Source organism: Myotis davidii, unplaced genomic scaffold, assembly GCF_000327345.1.
Source record: "Myotis davidii unplaced genomic scaffold, ASM32734v1 scaffold150, whole genome shotgun sequence".
NCBI lineage: Eukaryota > Metazoa > Chordata > Mammalia > Chiroptera > Vespertilionidae > Myotis > Myotis davidii.
The window spans coordinates 2,993,653-3,010,602 of record NW_006283437.1 but is presented as its reverse complement, the minus strand read 5'-3'; the positions used below and the strand labels follow the sequence as shown (position 1 = coordinate 3,010,602).

The 16,950-nt window shown below is 40.6% G+C and overlaps 1 protein-coding gene across 1 annotated transcript in view; it reads left to right on the top strand.

Annotated features, from left to right (window-relative positions):
• Positions 1-1,406: 1,406 nt before the first annotated feature.
• LOC107183089 (ATP-binding cassette sub-family A member 3-like) overlaps positions 1,407-16,950 on the top strand; it is a gene marked incomplete at its 5' end in the record, with an annotated part of 64,410 nt that continues 48,866 nt past the window's right edge. Inside the window, 4 exons of the mRNA XM_015563949.1 lie at positions 1,407-1,611; positions 5,838-6,099; positions 6,765-6,909; positions 8,319-8,422. Of these exons, the coding sequence (XP_015419435.1) occupies positions 1,407-1,611; positions 5,838-6,099; positions 6,765-6,909; positions 8,319-8,422 (716 nt within the window). The remainder of the gene's footprint in view (positions 1,612-5,837; positions 6,100-6,764; positions 6,910-8,318; positions 8,423-16,950) is intronic.

The following is a 16,950-nucleotide window of genomic DNA, read 5'->3' as shown; positions in this document are numbered from 1 at the left end:
GTGGCTCCTCCATCATGTAGTCACACAACCCAGCACCTGCCCATTTGATTCCTGGACAAAAGCCCTTCCAGGAGACATGCTTTGAGAGGCCCAGCTCTGCACGGCCCTCTGATTCCCTGTGCAGCTGAACTCAGCAAGACAGGGTCAGCCATGTGATTCGACATGTTGCAGGGTGGGCAGTGCCAGCTGTGTGCTAGAGGTGTGGGAGACTGGTCCCCTTTCCAAAGTCACACAGTCCAGTCATTTTCCGAGTCTCCATCAAGAGCCTCCCCAGAAAAACAGCACCCAAAAGTTCACTGCTGGATGCATTCTGTAGACCCCTCCACAGGACCTGGGCATGACAGAGTGTCCTCACCAGCCATTGGAGGACAAGACAATGCACTCCCTAGGCTGGTGCTATAATAGGAGTGCTTATGCCTGAAAGATGGCGTCTGGATTTTCAGCAGACTCCTTCTCTCCCAGGCGAATTGAATATCCACTGATTTTTCACTACTAGATGGGTCCTCTTCCCATCTCTGTTGCTTTGGGTTGAGTATCCTGGCATGAAGTTGAGATCCCGTGCTCCTTGGGGGCAAGGGAGTTTTGCAGCATAGATATCTTCCTGGCTTCTCAGCCACTGCATATCGATGAGAGGGCCAACCCTTTCTGTGTCTGTACCCTTCTTACCAGTCTCTATGTGGCTTCTTCTGTAAATCCTTGGTTATACTACTTTAGTTCAGCTAGTCTTCAGTTGATTATTCAAGTTTGATTGCTCTATAATTTATAAATCTGGGGTTGGTGTCAAGTGAGTATAGCTGCCACCTACTGGTTTTTTCCAAGTTGTAGAGTATAATGTGAGATTGTAGAGAGTAACAATGGGGTAGAATTATTGAGAATCAAGACAAAAAATTTAAGTAACCATTATGAGAAGTTGGTAGAAGAACAGGAAAAAAAAATGCTTGGTCTTTCTTCTCCAATATAAGAAGTAGGTGATTTATTACATGTTGGCTCACTGACCAATTTCTTTCTTTTTTCTAGGTCATGTAACAAATTACATATTGAGAATTAAAAAGTTTAATGACTTCTCCATTATTGCCTTTTCCATTGATGTGGGGAAAAACAAAACAATGTTGACTATTTTGTTCAATAATGAGGCATATCATTCAGCTACAACATCTCTGGCAGTGTTAGACAACATCCTCTTCATGTCACTCTCTGGCCCCAATGCTTCCATTAAAGTCTCCAACAAGCCTCAGCCTCTACCTCTTTATATTTCTCATGCAGTGTGCGTACCATTTTCTTTTTATTGGAATTGAGTCTTCATATATCCCCTTGTAATTTGGCCATTACAAGAAAATAGCTACTGAAATCATCATTTTCTACTTTTATTTCATCATTTATTTGAATTTTTATTTCATCCTTTGTAGGCCTACAGAAGGAAGACATATAGTATTACATTTGGCTTTTAGCATGGCTGTTGTAGTCGCTAGCTTTGGCCTCCAGACAGTGACTGAGAGAATCACTAAGGCAAAGCACATCCAGTTTGTGAGTGGGGTCTATGTCCTTACCTACTGGCTTTCTGCTCTCCTGTGGGATCTCATCTACTACTTCATTTCCTGCTGCCTACTGCTGGTGAGTGTTACCTGAAGTTACATGAAGGCTAATTTTTCTATCTCACACACCAGAAATTCCTAATCAAGTAATTGTATCCTAAAATAAAACTTGTAAAGAAGTTTACAAGTTAATTATGTCGGCGAATATATTGTGGAAATGTTCTCCTCATATTCTTTCAGCTGGAGAAAATATTTTTCTTTGAAAAATCTCTCAAATTGGTTTCTTATGTAATTCTCAGCATGATGCCCTGGCCAAAAACTCTAGGATGGACTATTATTTGTCACTTGTCTCTCACTACCCATATTACTTCCCAATGCTGTGTCCTTTGGTAAAATTGGACTATAGAAAACAAGGTAGAATCAAGAACTAAGTAAAGCTTCCTGTTACCATTCACCCCCACGCCCCCCCCACCCCGCCCCCTCCACACACACACACTTTCATACCTCAAACTCAAGATGGCTAGGTCTGCAAAGCAAAACTTGTTTTGACTCAGACAACTGATTTTAGACATTGAGAAAGTGGCTTAAAGAATGTACATGTAAGGATAGTACAGCATCTTTTAATGTAAAGACTTTGCTCATTAAGGAACTTGGCAACTTCTTTTGAATATGCATATATTGAAGTTGAGGAAGATATGAAGCTATGCAGTTACAAGGGGTAAACACAGGAGTAAAAGAGGTAAAGCTCCTTTCTTTGCAAGAGTTACTGGGGAATTAAGTCGAATAGGATAACATCTCAGCCCTCAAATAGTTCACTGTTTAGCAATGGGCACAGCAGTGAAATAGATCATTATAAAATAGCATGCTAATTGCCACTATAATGGATAAACCACCATAGAATGGTAAAATTAGTTATTGGAGGAAAAAAGAGAAACTTTCCGTCTATCTGGCTCCAACAACTTGTGAATATTGCACAGGGCCTAATATTGGTTCTGAAGGAGAACCAGGATCTCACCAGCTAGAACAGCTTCTCAGCATGGGCCAGGGGCTAGGCTGGTTGGGGCAGGGATGATGAGGTAGTGTAGTGAGCCAGTAGTATGTACAGAAGAGTCCCAAGATGCAGAGAGCAGTGTGGGGCTTCCATCATCTCACAACAGTGCACGACTCCAGCGGTGTTCTCCTGCCAGTCTCTTCTGCTCACAGCTCACCAACCAGCCAGCGTAACAAGAGAAAATCACCATCCTCTGAGACGGATGCTCCTCTCATTCTTCACCACAGGAACTTGGGTAGCTACTCTAGACAAGTCTCTGGCTTTACTAGCTCCCTTGTGTAACGCAGTGCACATTGAATCAATCAGAAAACCCCTGGATAATTTCATCTCCCTGTCGAGAATCCATTCTTTCTCTGACTCTTGAAGCTTGGCTGACACACCCAGCTATCCTTTCCTAGTCAATAGGTCTATATAGAGGACTATCCATTATTAATACTTATGCAAATATTGGCATTTATGGCTCATGAGAAAAGTTACTTGTCATATGTTTTTTATGTGTTACATCATTCAATAGTACAATGATGTTGATTCATTATATTTATAGACAAGGAAACTGAGGATCACATAAATAAGTTACCTGCCTAACTTCACTCAGATAGTACAGTTTCAAACCCGGGTTGTGGTTATTCCAAAGCTCATTGTCTTTTATACATTCAAAGTCTTCCTGGATAATATACTACTAATGTATGTTAAAGTCATGTCTACATCTTACTCCAGCTCCTCTATTTTGTTTGTTCTCTCTGTCCTTCTATCTCTTCCTCTCTCTCTCCCCAAAATTTCCCTTAATGATTCTAAGACTGTGTGGTCTATATGGCTTCTTTTTTGCTTTTCTGACTTGAATGTCCCTGGTTTTCAGTGGAATACTCTTCCACCCTGCTCTGCTTCTATGAAATGCCACCAACTGGACTCATTCTTGGACCCAACAAGAGGAGGCAAGATTCTATCATTTTGCCTAGCAGCTAGGATTCCTATTTCACCCCTTCTCTGCCGGTCAGATTCACAAAGCAGGGGATTTTACTGCTCATGTGTCAGAGACAAGGATTAAGCTATGTTGCTGACTCCAAACCCTGATGCATTGTCTTCCCCCAACACTGTTTTCCCAGCCACCCCAGGAGATTGTTGGTGAGGTTTAGTGAAGTCCTCTGCCTTTTCCCATGACTGAGCCCATGCATGAAGGCTCGGGAAAGAAGAACAAGTAACTTTTCTCATGTGTTATGTGACCAGGGACGCTGTGCAGTGAGGCTTCCCTCTCATGCGGTCTGTGTGCCTGTCTTAATGACGGTTAGATATACTATATCCCCACCTTTCTGCACACATAGAATTATTTATTCAGCAAACATTGAACTCCTGCTTGTAAGCTAGTCTATGCTTTAGGCATGGATACAGCATGGGGAAGGTAGACAAGGGCTCATCTCATACTGGTCTCACCAAGGACTTGGATAGCTAGCTCAATGTCACTTTGGAAATATGTCTCTCATAAGCCTTCAGATGCACTATTTTCATCATTGTACAGTTCTGGAAATTTGTCCAGGAGCTACCCTTTTCTCTCAATCAGCCCATTATGCATTGGACACAGATTACTTTGCTAGTATTATTTTTTGCTATTTCATTCTCATTCATTAATTTATTTTTAAGTAAAGAGCCAAGTTAGTATTCACTTTTTTCCCTAAGTAGCTAACCCATTGTTCTACCTTCTTTTTTGACAGCCAACTCCCACTGATTTGAAATGTATATCAACTAATACTCATTTCAGTATATTTTATATTCTTTATTCCATTAATTTGTCTGTAATTTTCCATTACCAATATGTTTTGATTATGGTAGTTTTGTAATGCATTTAATTATGTTTTCTGTATTGACCTTTCTTACCTTTCCCATTAATCTTCTGTGGAATTTCCTGACTATCTTGACATGGTGTGTGTTTTTACATGTAATGTTTAAAATTAGATTATCTAATTTCAAAAATACCTGTTTCTATTTCTATTTAGAGTAATTTTGGGAGAATTTACACTTTTATCATGTTGAGTCATACCTTACCTAAAAATAGGGTATGTGTTTCCATGTATCCAATATATCCAAATAGCTATTTAAGTTTTCTTTGAAATAGATTCTGAGACATCTCTAAGCATTATAAGGCTTGGAACAAAGCTGCTAGGTTACTTGCTATTTTTCTGACTGTATTTATTCTTTTTATTTCACCCTCTAAATTGGAATGGGGAAAATAACTGTAGTTATAGCTGTTCAAGTTCTTTCACCTAAGCTGGCTCATTCTCTACATATACTTTCTTTACACACTATTGCTTAAATATAAACTACCTCTAAGAGCATCATAAGGTTCTAATAGGGGCTATTCTTATTTTAATCCTTCTTTTCCTCTGCTAGTAGCCTTGCTAAACAATTCTGTGATTGCTCCAAAGAGGCATCCTGGCTATCTTTAGAGAAACTGTAATTACCAACTATAATCATACATATTTCTGGAAAATTCTTTAAAAGCTCTGGCAATTCTCCTCCTAATCTAGTGCAATCTAAAGTTATGCTTCTTTGTCTGATTTGCAAATGGTTTAAGAAATAAATGAATAAGGTGGCCCCTGATATGAGGGGCTTAGGGGCAGTCTAAGCGTGTGGCGTTATGCAAGAGAGGTTACATAATATGACAGCAGCCCCAGGGAAAATCTGTAGAGAAAGAGTCTACTTCCTAGGTCATTTGTTTTTCTGGGAAAATTCAGAGTCAGGCTTAAGGCAGACATAATTACTTTTACTTTAATCATGGGGTCAGGGTAGGGAATAAAAAGTAATATTTTCCAAATGGGGGAAGAAAACAGAAAATAAAAGTATAGTCCTTCTGTTCATGAGAGTCCTCTATTGAGGAAGAGGTAATTTAGTTCAGGCTCATAAGCTAAGACTAGCTTTTATTTCAGAAAGGAAGGGAGAGGGAGAAAGAGATGGGAACACCGATGATGAGAGAGAATCATTGATTGGCTGCCTCCTGCACGCTCCACACTGGGGATTGAGCCTGCAGCCTGGGCATGTGCCCTGACCAGGAATGGAACCGTGACCTCCTGGTTCATGAGTTGATGCTCAACCACTGAGCCAACTGGCTGGGTGAAGCTAAGGCTTTTTTTACTGGGTAAGCTGATTTAAGTAATGAGTAGTTTAATGTGCTAATGATGCAGTGCTTGCTGTCTCCTCAGTGTCTGGCTTATCTCCTTGTTGTACTGTGTCCTTCACGTGCCCTTACTCTGCGTTTGTCTCAGGGAGTGTTCAAGTACTGCGAACTGGGTGCATTTGTGGAAGACTACAACTTTCTGGACACAATGCTGATCTTTATGCTGTATGGTTGGGCTACTGTTCCTCTCATGTACCTGGGAAGCTACCTATTTTCTAGTAGCACTGCTGCCTACATCAAACTCACCCTCTTTAACTACTTTTCAACTGTGTTCAGCATCATCGTTGATACCATAATGCACCTCCTTGGTAAGGACTTTCCACACTTTCCCTTTTCTCCAGGAAATATATTAAATAAATGAGGATGAAGGAGCTAGAGAATAAAATAATAATTGTTAAGCACTTACTTTCCAGGCATTTGAAAAACTATGCTTTTTGGAAAACAGCAAATATTTATTGAATATGTGAAAAATAGAAGTTGAAGGAGAGAGGGAGAGAAAGGAAATGGGGAAGAGAAAGGAAGAGAGAGAGAGGCACTGGGCCATCTGAAGGAGCTGGGCTTGGTATCACTCTAGTTTCATTAAAGAAAAAGAAGAGTAAAAAACTACAATATAAGTGTGCAAACCATTTATCTCCTTTGAAATGTTCCCCCTCTCCCAGACTTAGTCCTTCAGTTCTAAAATCTTAACAGCACTCACTTTGAAGCAAAGTAGGGAGATGGGAGGGTGGGAGGTTCTATGGGCTGACTTCTGCCTAATTTAATGCAGCACATCATCCTGACCCTTCAAATGAGATTTTTTTCTGAAGAAAACAAGGAAATATGCAACAAATGTAGTTATCATTAAACCATTTTCCCTTCTTTTGAGTAGATTCTCCCTGTCTTCCTTCTCTGATTATAAAATTTGAAGAGAGTTTGACTGCTGGTGATTATCACAAATAGGATTTTTTGGTTTTAGAACATTCCTTGGTTAAACTTCTGTTTAAACATGAACTTTGAACTGTGTTAATCATTTTAGCTCTGCATGAAGTGGTAGAACTTTACCAAAAGAGCTTCCAGACTCATTCCCTAACTTTAGGTGTTGGCCTTACACAAAAGGAAACAGAGTGTGTGGACCAAGCACATTCTTTTGCAGTCTTCTCCAAGAAGTGGTATTATGCCTGGTGAGGAAGACTTGAGCCCCTGCATAATAAGCCAAGCAGGAGTTATGCATTCGTGCTCATTCCCTGAATCAGTGGTGGTATTGTCAACCACTTTTTTACTACCTATAGATTCTACCTGTGTTCTGTCCTATTACAGTTAATGTGCCACATATGATGTTTCGGTAAATGACAGACCACATATACAACAGTCGCACAGATTGTAACAGAACTGAATTTCCTGTAAGAAATGGAAGGCTATGTCGTTTAGGAAGAATTTTTTCTTTGATTACAGCAATATCTATGGGGCTTGACAATAGGTTCCCTCTCACTCACAGCTCCTCAGTTTTGAGTACACAACTTACATTCCAATCAGTCAACCACTGACCTGTTTCAGCAGAGGAGCCTGTCCCCCCAATACTAATTTTCAAAAGATGCTACAACCCTCCCAGCTCTGGCTTGATGGTCTTCAGAGCACATTATTATAAATTCTTCGTTGAGGACATGAGATCTTGTACAAGAACCCAGACGCACAGGAACTGCCTCAACTAGTATGAAGTCCCACTGACACTTCAGTAAAAGGTTTCTGTGGCAGTTTGGAGCCAGCCCATCCCTGTACTTTGAAATATTTTCAGGTTGTACTGATGTAAAGCATAGGTAAGTTTTATTTCTTTAATAAATTCAATGCCAGAGAGAGCCTGTTGTGCCAGATAGGGTCAATGGAACAAAAAAACAAATTTTCAATATAAAAATATTGACTCCTGAGTTCTATCCCTCTCCATTTTGAACACCATCTTTTTTATGGATACCACAAAGTTTCTTAATCTGACCACTCCTCCAGCATGCAAGAGCCAAAACCATGGTGCCATGACACCCCCGAAGTCCTTCTCTCTCCACCTCGGTTTCATATTCTTACTGATCTTCAGGGCCCCTCAACTCCCTCCTGACTATTACTATTATGGTGACCTGGTCCTCACCCAGCCAGTTTCTCCTCACTATTTCTAGTCAATTCACCCCACAATCTATCTCTGAAATCTCCCTTCATGATAAGTGCCCTTCTCTTTAACTCTATAATTGATAAATCCATGTTACAAGCTATCAAGATGAATAAGCTTAGTGACTTAAATAATGAGTGTTTTCTCAGGGATCATCTGCTAGATGGGTAATTATCTGAGAATTGTTTAGTTATCTTGAGGAAGTTTATTATGGGAGGTTCATTACTTTTTTATAATTAATCTATCCTCTTTTATTTAATTTTTAATTAAATTAATTGTGGTGACAGTGGTTAATAAGGTTACTATTAACCAAGTGTACATTTCTATGATACATGATCTGTATATTGCATTGTGTGCCCACAACCCAAAAATCACAGGCAATGAAATTTCTTACTTCACTAAAGTCTTCATAAGTAATGTGTTAGTGATGCTTCCCAGTTACAACTTTGCAATGAGTGTCAGCAAATTCTTTGATGACTATGAAGTAAAAAGACTGTGTACCCAAGAAATTCAAAACGTCTATGTGGACTGCAGGAAAAAATGTGAGTATTGGGACTCCCCATGTTGTTAACCACAACCTATTCCTGTCCAGACTTCCAATTAAGCTTAGATAAGAAAATCAGAAAAACCTGTTTATCCTCCAGTGGATAGGCTTGCCATTTTGAGTGTTGAGTGTTTTGTGTACCAAAGTTACTTTCACAGACTGGGCGGGGGAGGGAGGGATGAAGCCTCAAAATAAAATCCAAGGTAAATTTCATGAAGTCACAACCAGATTTTGAATGAATTACTACTAGTACTCACTCACCTACTATGTGAAAATAGCTTAGCATTATTTTGAATATTCCCAGCACTCTTTGAGTTAGCTAATATTATCACAGTTTTATTCCCAATGAGGAAACTGAGCTCCTTACTTAAACTGGATATTAAATAAGTTCCCTGGGACACTACGCTGTAAGTGTCACACAGATAAAAGAAAGGCAAATTCCCAGAAAAATCAAAATGAGGAAAAAAACAAATGCATTCTATTAAATTTTCATATTTTAGGCTGATTTCATGTTTCAGACTGATTCTAAAAATTTATAAGCCTATTTACTGTGTGTGTATAATTTGTTGTAGAACCAAATAATTTATATGCAGCCACAGAAAGAGAAATGTAATTTTATTTTACTAAATCAGTGCAGGATAAAATATAATTATTAGGGTCAAATAAATTATATTTTCTTACAATCTCTGAATAATAAAAATTTTGTCATATTTTAGTTTGCATCATATTTGGATTGTAAAATCCTCTCTCTGCTTTTTAAAAATAGCTCTATTGAGTTATTATTAACATACTGTAGTCACCAGGTTTAATTAACCTGTTGGATGGAAGCGGGGGAGGGCTTGTTGGACAGTGTTTATAAAGTCTATAGTAGTGGTCCACACTATTATTGAATTAAAAATTTAATTAATTTATTTCATTTATTATTTTAATTCACTGCTCTGACCCTCAGCTTCCCCTGTGTTGTGTATTCCTCCTAATGTGTTCTTTATAGTGTTACTAGTATGTCATTCTTTATTTCTGACTGGTCTTTTTCCATAGTTACTATATCTTCCCTCATGCTGTTGAGCATCCTTGCCATCATTATTCTGATCACTATATCTGATAAATTTATTATCTCCATTTCATTTAGTTTTTCTTCTGGAGAATTCTCTTGTTCTTTCATTTAGGGCTTACTGTTGTTCTTTGTCTTCCCATTTTGGTTGCCTGCTTGGGTTTGTGTCTATATACTAGGTAACTCTGCTATGACTCCCAATCTCTAGTGCAGGACAATGTCAGATGCTGTGTGTAACCGGCCCTGAGTACCCTCTTTGGAGCTATCAGCGACCCACAGCTAGCGGCTCCCTCTGCTGGGGCTGGGTGCCTTTGGAAAGGAACAAGATATGGATCTGGGTTAGCTTTTCCTAGCCCTGGGTCCTGACTTATATCAATGACTCAAGAGTCTCTGATCTGCCTCTACCTGCAATCCGATTTTATTCATTCTTGATTAGCCTTAGGCTATTGCCCACCGGCTAAGGAAAGATATTTTCCAACAGGTTGGGGCAACTTCTTCCCCCAAATGCAAAAGCTTCCTGGATGGTAAAGGTCTGCCCGAGAATGATGTCCTCTGGAGTATGAGGGGATGACTCAGCACTGGAAACCCGGGTGTCTGCCTTTGAGGTCTAACCCCAAATCTAGATTCTGCTCACACAGCTCCAGTCCACTATACCCTCCCTCTGCCAGAGCCCAGATGTGTGGGCCTTCTCAGTTATGGTTCTCTAGACTGGGAGGCCCAGCTTTGGGGTTAGACCCCAGAGTTCTCAATGAGAAACCCTCCCTCCTAGATGAAATATCTCTCTGGAACTTCAGTTGCTGTCTATGGAGCGTGGCCAGCCCTTTCATGCCTCCTCCCCTCCTACCAGTCCCTATGTGACTCTACTTTATGTCCTTAGTTATTATGGTTCTCTCCAGTTAGTCTTCAGTTGATTATTCAGGATGGTTTTTCTGTATTTTAGCTGTAATTTCAGTTTAGTCCTGGGAGTGTGTCAGTGTAGCTCCCACTTACTCTGCTGCTATTTTAAGGGTGTCTTTTGAAGCATAAAAGTTTAGAATGTTGAAGGGGTTCAAGATGGCTGCAGAGTAGATGGAAGTTACACTTGCTTCCTCCCAGGACCATATCAGAAGAGTAGCTAAAGTATGGGAAAATCAACCGAATAACTATCTGAAGACTAGTTGACAGAAGTGTTATAACTAAGGATTGAGAGTAACATCCAACAAAACCTGTAGAAAGGGAAGCGCCACAAAAAGGCTGGCCCTACACCAGATGTGCTAGGAGAGAATCCAGAAGGATATCTCAGGTAATAAGATTCCCCCTGGAGAAGGGAATGGCCTCGGCCCCAAGCTGGGCTCCCTAGCCTGGAGACAGAGAAAACGAGCAGGAATTTAGCTTTCCCTGGTGAGAAGGGAAATGGCTTTCTTAAAGGGCCAGTGCATAGAATTTCAGTCACATCACTCACTCTCAGCTCTAGCAGGGACAATAGTGGCTCTCAGTAGACCAGAGTCATAAAAAGAGAAATTGCATGGCATTGCTAATGAAAGAGAGCTGGCGTGAGAGCAGCAGGTACCCTGTGCTGGGTTGGGTTCCTTGCCCATCTAACTCATAGATGTCATCTTCAATAAAAACATCTCAGGCCAGAAAGAATGCTATAAAATATTCAAGGTGATGAAAAACAAAGGCCTACACCCAACAATACTCTACCCAGCAAAGCTACCATTTAAAATTGAAGGAGAAATAAAGAGCTTGCCAGAAAAGAAAAGGCTAAGGGGGTTTATTACCACCAAACCAGTAAGAAAAAGGAAAACAAAAGAAGAGAAACATAATTATAAAAATAAATTGGCAATAAATACATACAAATTAATAGTCACTTTAAATGTTAATGGATTAAATGCTCCAATCAAATGACACGGGGTACTTTTGGCCAGTGTGCCTCAATTGGTTGAACCATCATTCCATGAATTGAAGGGTGGGGGGGGTTCAATTCTCATTCAGAGGATAAACCCAGGTTATAGATTCAATGCTCAGTTTAGGATGTGTATTGGAGGCAACCAAATGATGTTTCTCTCACACATCAATGGTTATCTTTCTCTCTTATTCTCCCTTCCTCTCTCTCTTTCTAAAATCAATTTTAAAAAACTTATACTTGATCAAAAAGCAACCATGTTTGTTACATTTGTTGCTTGGTGTTAAAAAAAAAAAGAAAAGAAAGAAAGAAAGAAAAAACGTCTTCTTGAGTGAGGATTTTTTTAAAAGACACAGGGTAACTGAACAGATAAGAAAACATGACCCATATATATTCTATCTACAAGTGACCCTCCCAGGAACAAGAGATTCACACAGCCTTAACCGGTTTGGCTCTGTGGATAGAGCATCAGCCTGTGAATTCAAGGGTCCCAGGTTCAATTCCTGTCAAGGGCATGTACCTTGGTTGCGGGCATATCCCCAGTAGGGAGTGTGCAGGAGGCAACTGATTGATGTTTCTCTCTCATCGATGTTTCTAACTCTCTATCCCTCTCCCTTCCTCTCTGTAAAAAATCAATAAAATATTTTTTTTAAAAAAAGATTCACACAAACTGAAAGTGGACAGATGGAAAAAATATTCCATGAAAATGAAAATTTAAAAAAACAATGCCGGGGAAGCAATACACATATCTGACAATACAGGCCTCAAAGCAAAGGCCATAATAAGAGACGAAAGCAGGCATACACAGGGAGAATGCCATGGAAAGATGAAGGCAGAGGTTGGAGTAATGCAGCAGAAGCCATAGTACTGGAAGTCCTAGCCAAAGATTGGCAGCAGCCACTGGAAGCTAGGGGAGAAGCCTGGAACAGATTCTTACTCACAAACTTCAGAAGGAACAAACCTGTCCACACCTTGAAGGACTTCTAGGATCCAGAATTATGAGATAGTTTCTATTGTTAGACTTCCCAGTTTGTGGCATTTTGTTTGTGGCTGCCCTAGTAGACTAATAAAGCATACCAGGGATGAAAAAGAGACAAAAACAGACCATCACATAATACTGAAGGGAATTTTACCAAACATTCAAAGAAGAACTAACACCTATTTTCCTCAAACTATTCAAAAAAAAAATCCAAGAGGAGAGTACACTTCCAGGCCTTTTTGATGAAGCTAGCATTATCCTAATGCCAATGCCAGATAAAGACATTACAAAGAAAGAAAATTACAGGCCAGTATCCCTTATGGGAACATACTAGTACATGCTAAAATACTCAGCAAAATATTAGCAAATTAGAACCAGCAATACATTAAAAATATCATGCACTATGGCCAACTGGAATTTATTATGGGAATGCAATAAATTGGTATGATATTCACAAATCATTAAATGTGCTACATCACATAAACAAAATGAAGAATAAAAATTACTTGACCATATCAATAGATGAAGATAAGCATTCCACAAAATCCAACACCCATTTATGATAAAAAAAAAAAACTCTCAGCAAAGTGGGACTAGAGGGATCATAACTCAACATAACAAATGTCATATATTAAAAAACCTATAGCCAACATCATACTCAATGGGCAGTTATTCAACATAATACTGGGAGTCCTAACCATAGCGGTCAGATAAGAAGAAATAAAAGGCATCCAAATTGAAAGTAAGTAAATTGTTACTATTCACAGATGGCATGCTATTGTTCATAGAAAACCCTTAGGATTCCACCAAAAAACTATCAGACCTAATTCAGCAAAGTAGCAGAATACAAATTTAATTCACAGAAATCAGTGGCGCTTTTATACATCAATAATGATCTCTCAAAAAGAGAAACTAAGAAAACAATCCAATTTACTATTGCAACAACAACAACAAAAAATAACGTACCTAGGAATAACTTAGCTCAGAAAACTATAAGACATTGAAGAAGGAAATAGAGGAAGATACAAACAAATGGAAGCATATACCATGTTCATAGATTAAAAGAATTAACATCAGTAAAATGTTCATACCACCTAAAGCAATCTATAGATTCAATGCAATTCTTATTAAACTACAAATGCCGTATTTCACAGATCTAGAACAAGTATTCCAAAAATGTATATGGAACCAAAAAAGATCCTAAATTGCCTCAGCAATCTTGAGAAAAACAAAGTTGGAGGGATCATATACCAGATATCAAACTATATTAAAATATATTTCTTTATTGATTTCAGAGAGGAAGGGAGGAGAGAGAGATAGAAACATCAATGATGAGAGAGAATCATTGATCAGCTGCCTCCTGCACACCCCCTACTGGGGATCGAGCCCGCAACCCAGGCATGTGCCCTTGGCCAGAATCGAACCTGGGACCCATCGGTCCGCAGGCTGATGCTCTATCCACTGAGCCAAGCCGGCCAGGGCCGGATATCAAACTATATTACAAAGCTACTGTAATGCCAATCGCCTGGTAATGGCACAAGAACAGGTTTATAAGTCAATGGAACAAAACAGAGAGCCCAGAAGTCAACCCACACCTTTATAGTCAATCAATACTTGACAAAAAAGGTAAGAGTATACAATGGAGTAAAACCAGTCTCTTCAATGAATGGTGTTGGGAAAATTGTACAGACACATAAGAAAAAAAAGGAAATGAAACTAGACCACCCACTTATACTACACACAAGAATAAACTCAAAATGGAAAAAGACTTAAATGTAAATCGTGAAACCATAAAAATCCTGGAAGAATCCATAGATAGGACGAGGAAGATGGTGGCCATATAGGCAGACCTTTCTTATACCTCCTCCAACATTCAGACTGGAAATATAACTAAATTGGAAAAAATTCACCGGGAATTACCAGCTAAGTTCCACTTGAGGAGAAGACATATAACAAAGGGAGAGAAAACACCTGGAGACTGGTAGGAAGGGTGAGATCGGGAAAGGGCCTGGACCCAGCTTCCACAGGTGGCAAGCCAAGAGTGAAGAGGGACCTCTCAACTCTGATAGGGTCCTTTTCCTGAAGACAATGAGGCCCGGAACCCAGGCTGGGCTCCACAGCCCAAAGCACCAGACCAAGATCAGCAGCCCACCTCACATCCAGCCATGAAAGGTGGCAGGGCTGCTGGCCACCAGGGAGTCTGGAGCAGGTCAGAGATAAAGCCACAGGTTTTTTTCCTCTTTTTATTTTTTTTGAAAACCCAGATCACAAGATTTTCATTTGCAGCTACTTACCTGAGACTTCAGGGGAAGGAGGGCAGTGTGGACTGAAGGTGCCTGAGGAGAGGCTGAGGTAGGAAGCATTGGGGGGAGATGTGGAAAAGAGATGACTGGGAGGCCTGCATCAGTCATATCCCCCAAACTGAAATGGCCATTTTACCTCAGAGGCGCTGGCCCTTTCTACAAGCCACAGCTCAGGAAAAGGAGAAACCCATCCTAAGTGGTACTGCCCACCCTACCCTCAGGAGCCTGTCTGCCACACCCTGCATCTTGACTTTGCTTAGGAGGCACAGCAGAAGCCAAGCCTAGGGGTTAGATCAGTTCCAGGAAGCACCAGTCACTGGCTCGGGGGTAGAGCTGTCTACCTCACTAACCCAGGAACCTAACTGATGAAAACTCCAGCTTTCCAGCTGATCCCACTGGACTGTATATGAGGATCTCTGTCCAGCAGTGGGCAGGGAAATATTCTGGGCCACTCTACAAGGGGTCGCTCTGGGAAGGGGAAACACACCCACTTTCCCTGAAATCTGAATGGCACTTCCCCCTCATGGAAGACCTAGATGTCTAGACTCTCTATTCTGCCTAAAGCCCTTTCAAAAACAGACTTTTGAGTACTAAGATAGACAGTTGGCTGGCAGGCGAACGCAAGCAGAGGCAGAGCCTAGGGAACCTGGAAAAGTTAGCTGACCCAGCCCTGGGGTCCCTGCTGCTAACAAACTGGCCTTAGAGCGCAACTGGGCCTCTCCCACATGCAGGCATGTCCTGTGGAGAAAGACACAAACTGTGGATCACTTGAAGCTTCAAACTGGTCGCCGAGAACCAAGGACAGTTTCTGACAGTGGTTAGCACATAAGTACCTCCCGGGGGGTCCAGCATTGGCAAACAAAAGAGTCTGCCTCAGTCATCAGAAGAGCAGGATCCAAAGAGAGCTCCCAGGAGGAACTAAACTCCCAACCACATTGTTCGAGCTGTTTTGCAGGTGCTGCTAGACAAAACAAAACACAAGAAAACAAGAAACAAAACAAAAACATACACCAGACCCTTACAACCACAAAAGCAACCACAAAGGAAGAGAGAGTTAGGAAGAAAAAAAGAGAACACCACCACCTTACTTTTTTTTTTATCGTCTTCATTTTTCTTCTTATTGATTTCTTATTCTTTTAGTCTCTCTTTTTTCTTTCATAGATCTAATTTTTCCCTCTCCTTTTCTTACTTGATTTTTCTTCTTTCTCCAGCTTTGTCTTTGTTTTTTCTTTTCTAATTTTTTGTCTATCTTCTATCTCCTCTATTTTCCTTTGCACAACCTTTTCCTCTTTTATAAAATTTCCTTTCCCTTTTCCTTATTCTTATTTTCTTGTATCTCTATGATTTCATATCCCCTTTTCCCTTTCTTTTGCCTTGTATTTTTTTATTTTCTATTATGGTTCCCTTTTCTTCCTAATTCTCTCTTCCTTTGTGGTCGTAGGGATCTATTATGTGTTTCTGTTTTGTTTCTTGTTTTGTTTTGTTTTTGTGCTTTGTTTTGTCCTAGCAGCACCTACACAACAGCTCACACAATGTGGTTGGGATGAGCCTCACAGTCAGCCAGCCTGAGAGGAGATGTCTCCCACAAGCAGGACAATAACATTTAAGGCCCAGGTACAACAGGAGAGTCCAAATAACTCACATAAGGGACATTCCTAGAACAACCAACTCAGGAGACCTAAAAGACTATACCACTGAGGCCCACAAAACTTACTAATTAAGGCCAACCCCTGAAGACTGGGAGGCATAGCAATTTGATATAATACACAGAAACAAATACAAAAGGGGCAGCAAAACTGGGGAGACAATGAATAACAACCCCTAAGTAAAAAATGGAGGAAACCCAGAAAGAGAGCTAAACAAAATGGAGGCAAGCAATTTATCAGATACTAGAGGCCCGGTGCACAAAAATTTGTGCACTGGAGGGGGGGGGCTCTCAGTCCAGCTTGCACCCTGTCACATACTGGGAGCCCTCAGAGGATGTCCTACTCCCCACTTCCTGCTCCCCTAGGGGAGCAGACCTAAGCCACAGTCTGGCCTCCCTTTGTGGGAGGCGACCGGGCTGATCAGGGGAAGGCACTACTAGCCCCATCACCCTGCTGTTGCAACCACTGCCAGTCACCGCAGCCACCAAGGTGTTTTCATCAACATGGACTCCAGGAGGAGAACCAAGATGGCGGCATAGGTTAACGCCGGAGTCTGCCGCCTCGAACAACCATTTCAAAAGTGAAACTAAAAGACGGAAGGGACATCACCCAGACCCACAGGAACGCTGGCTGAGTGGAAGTCCTACAACTAGGAGGAAAGA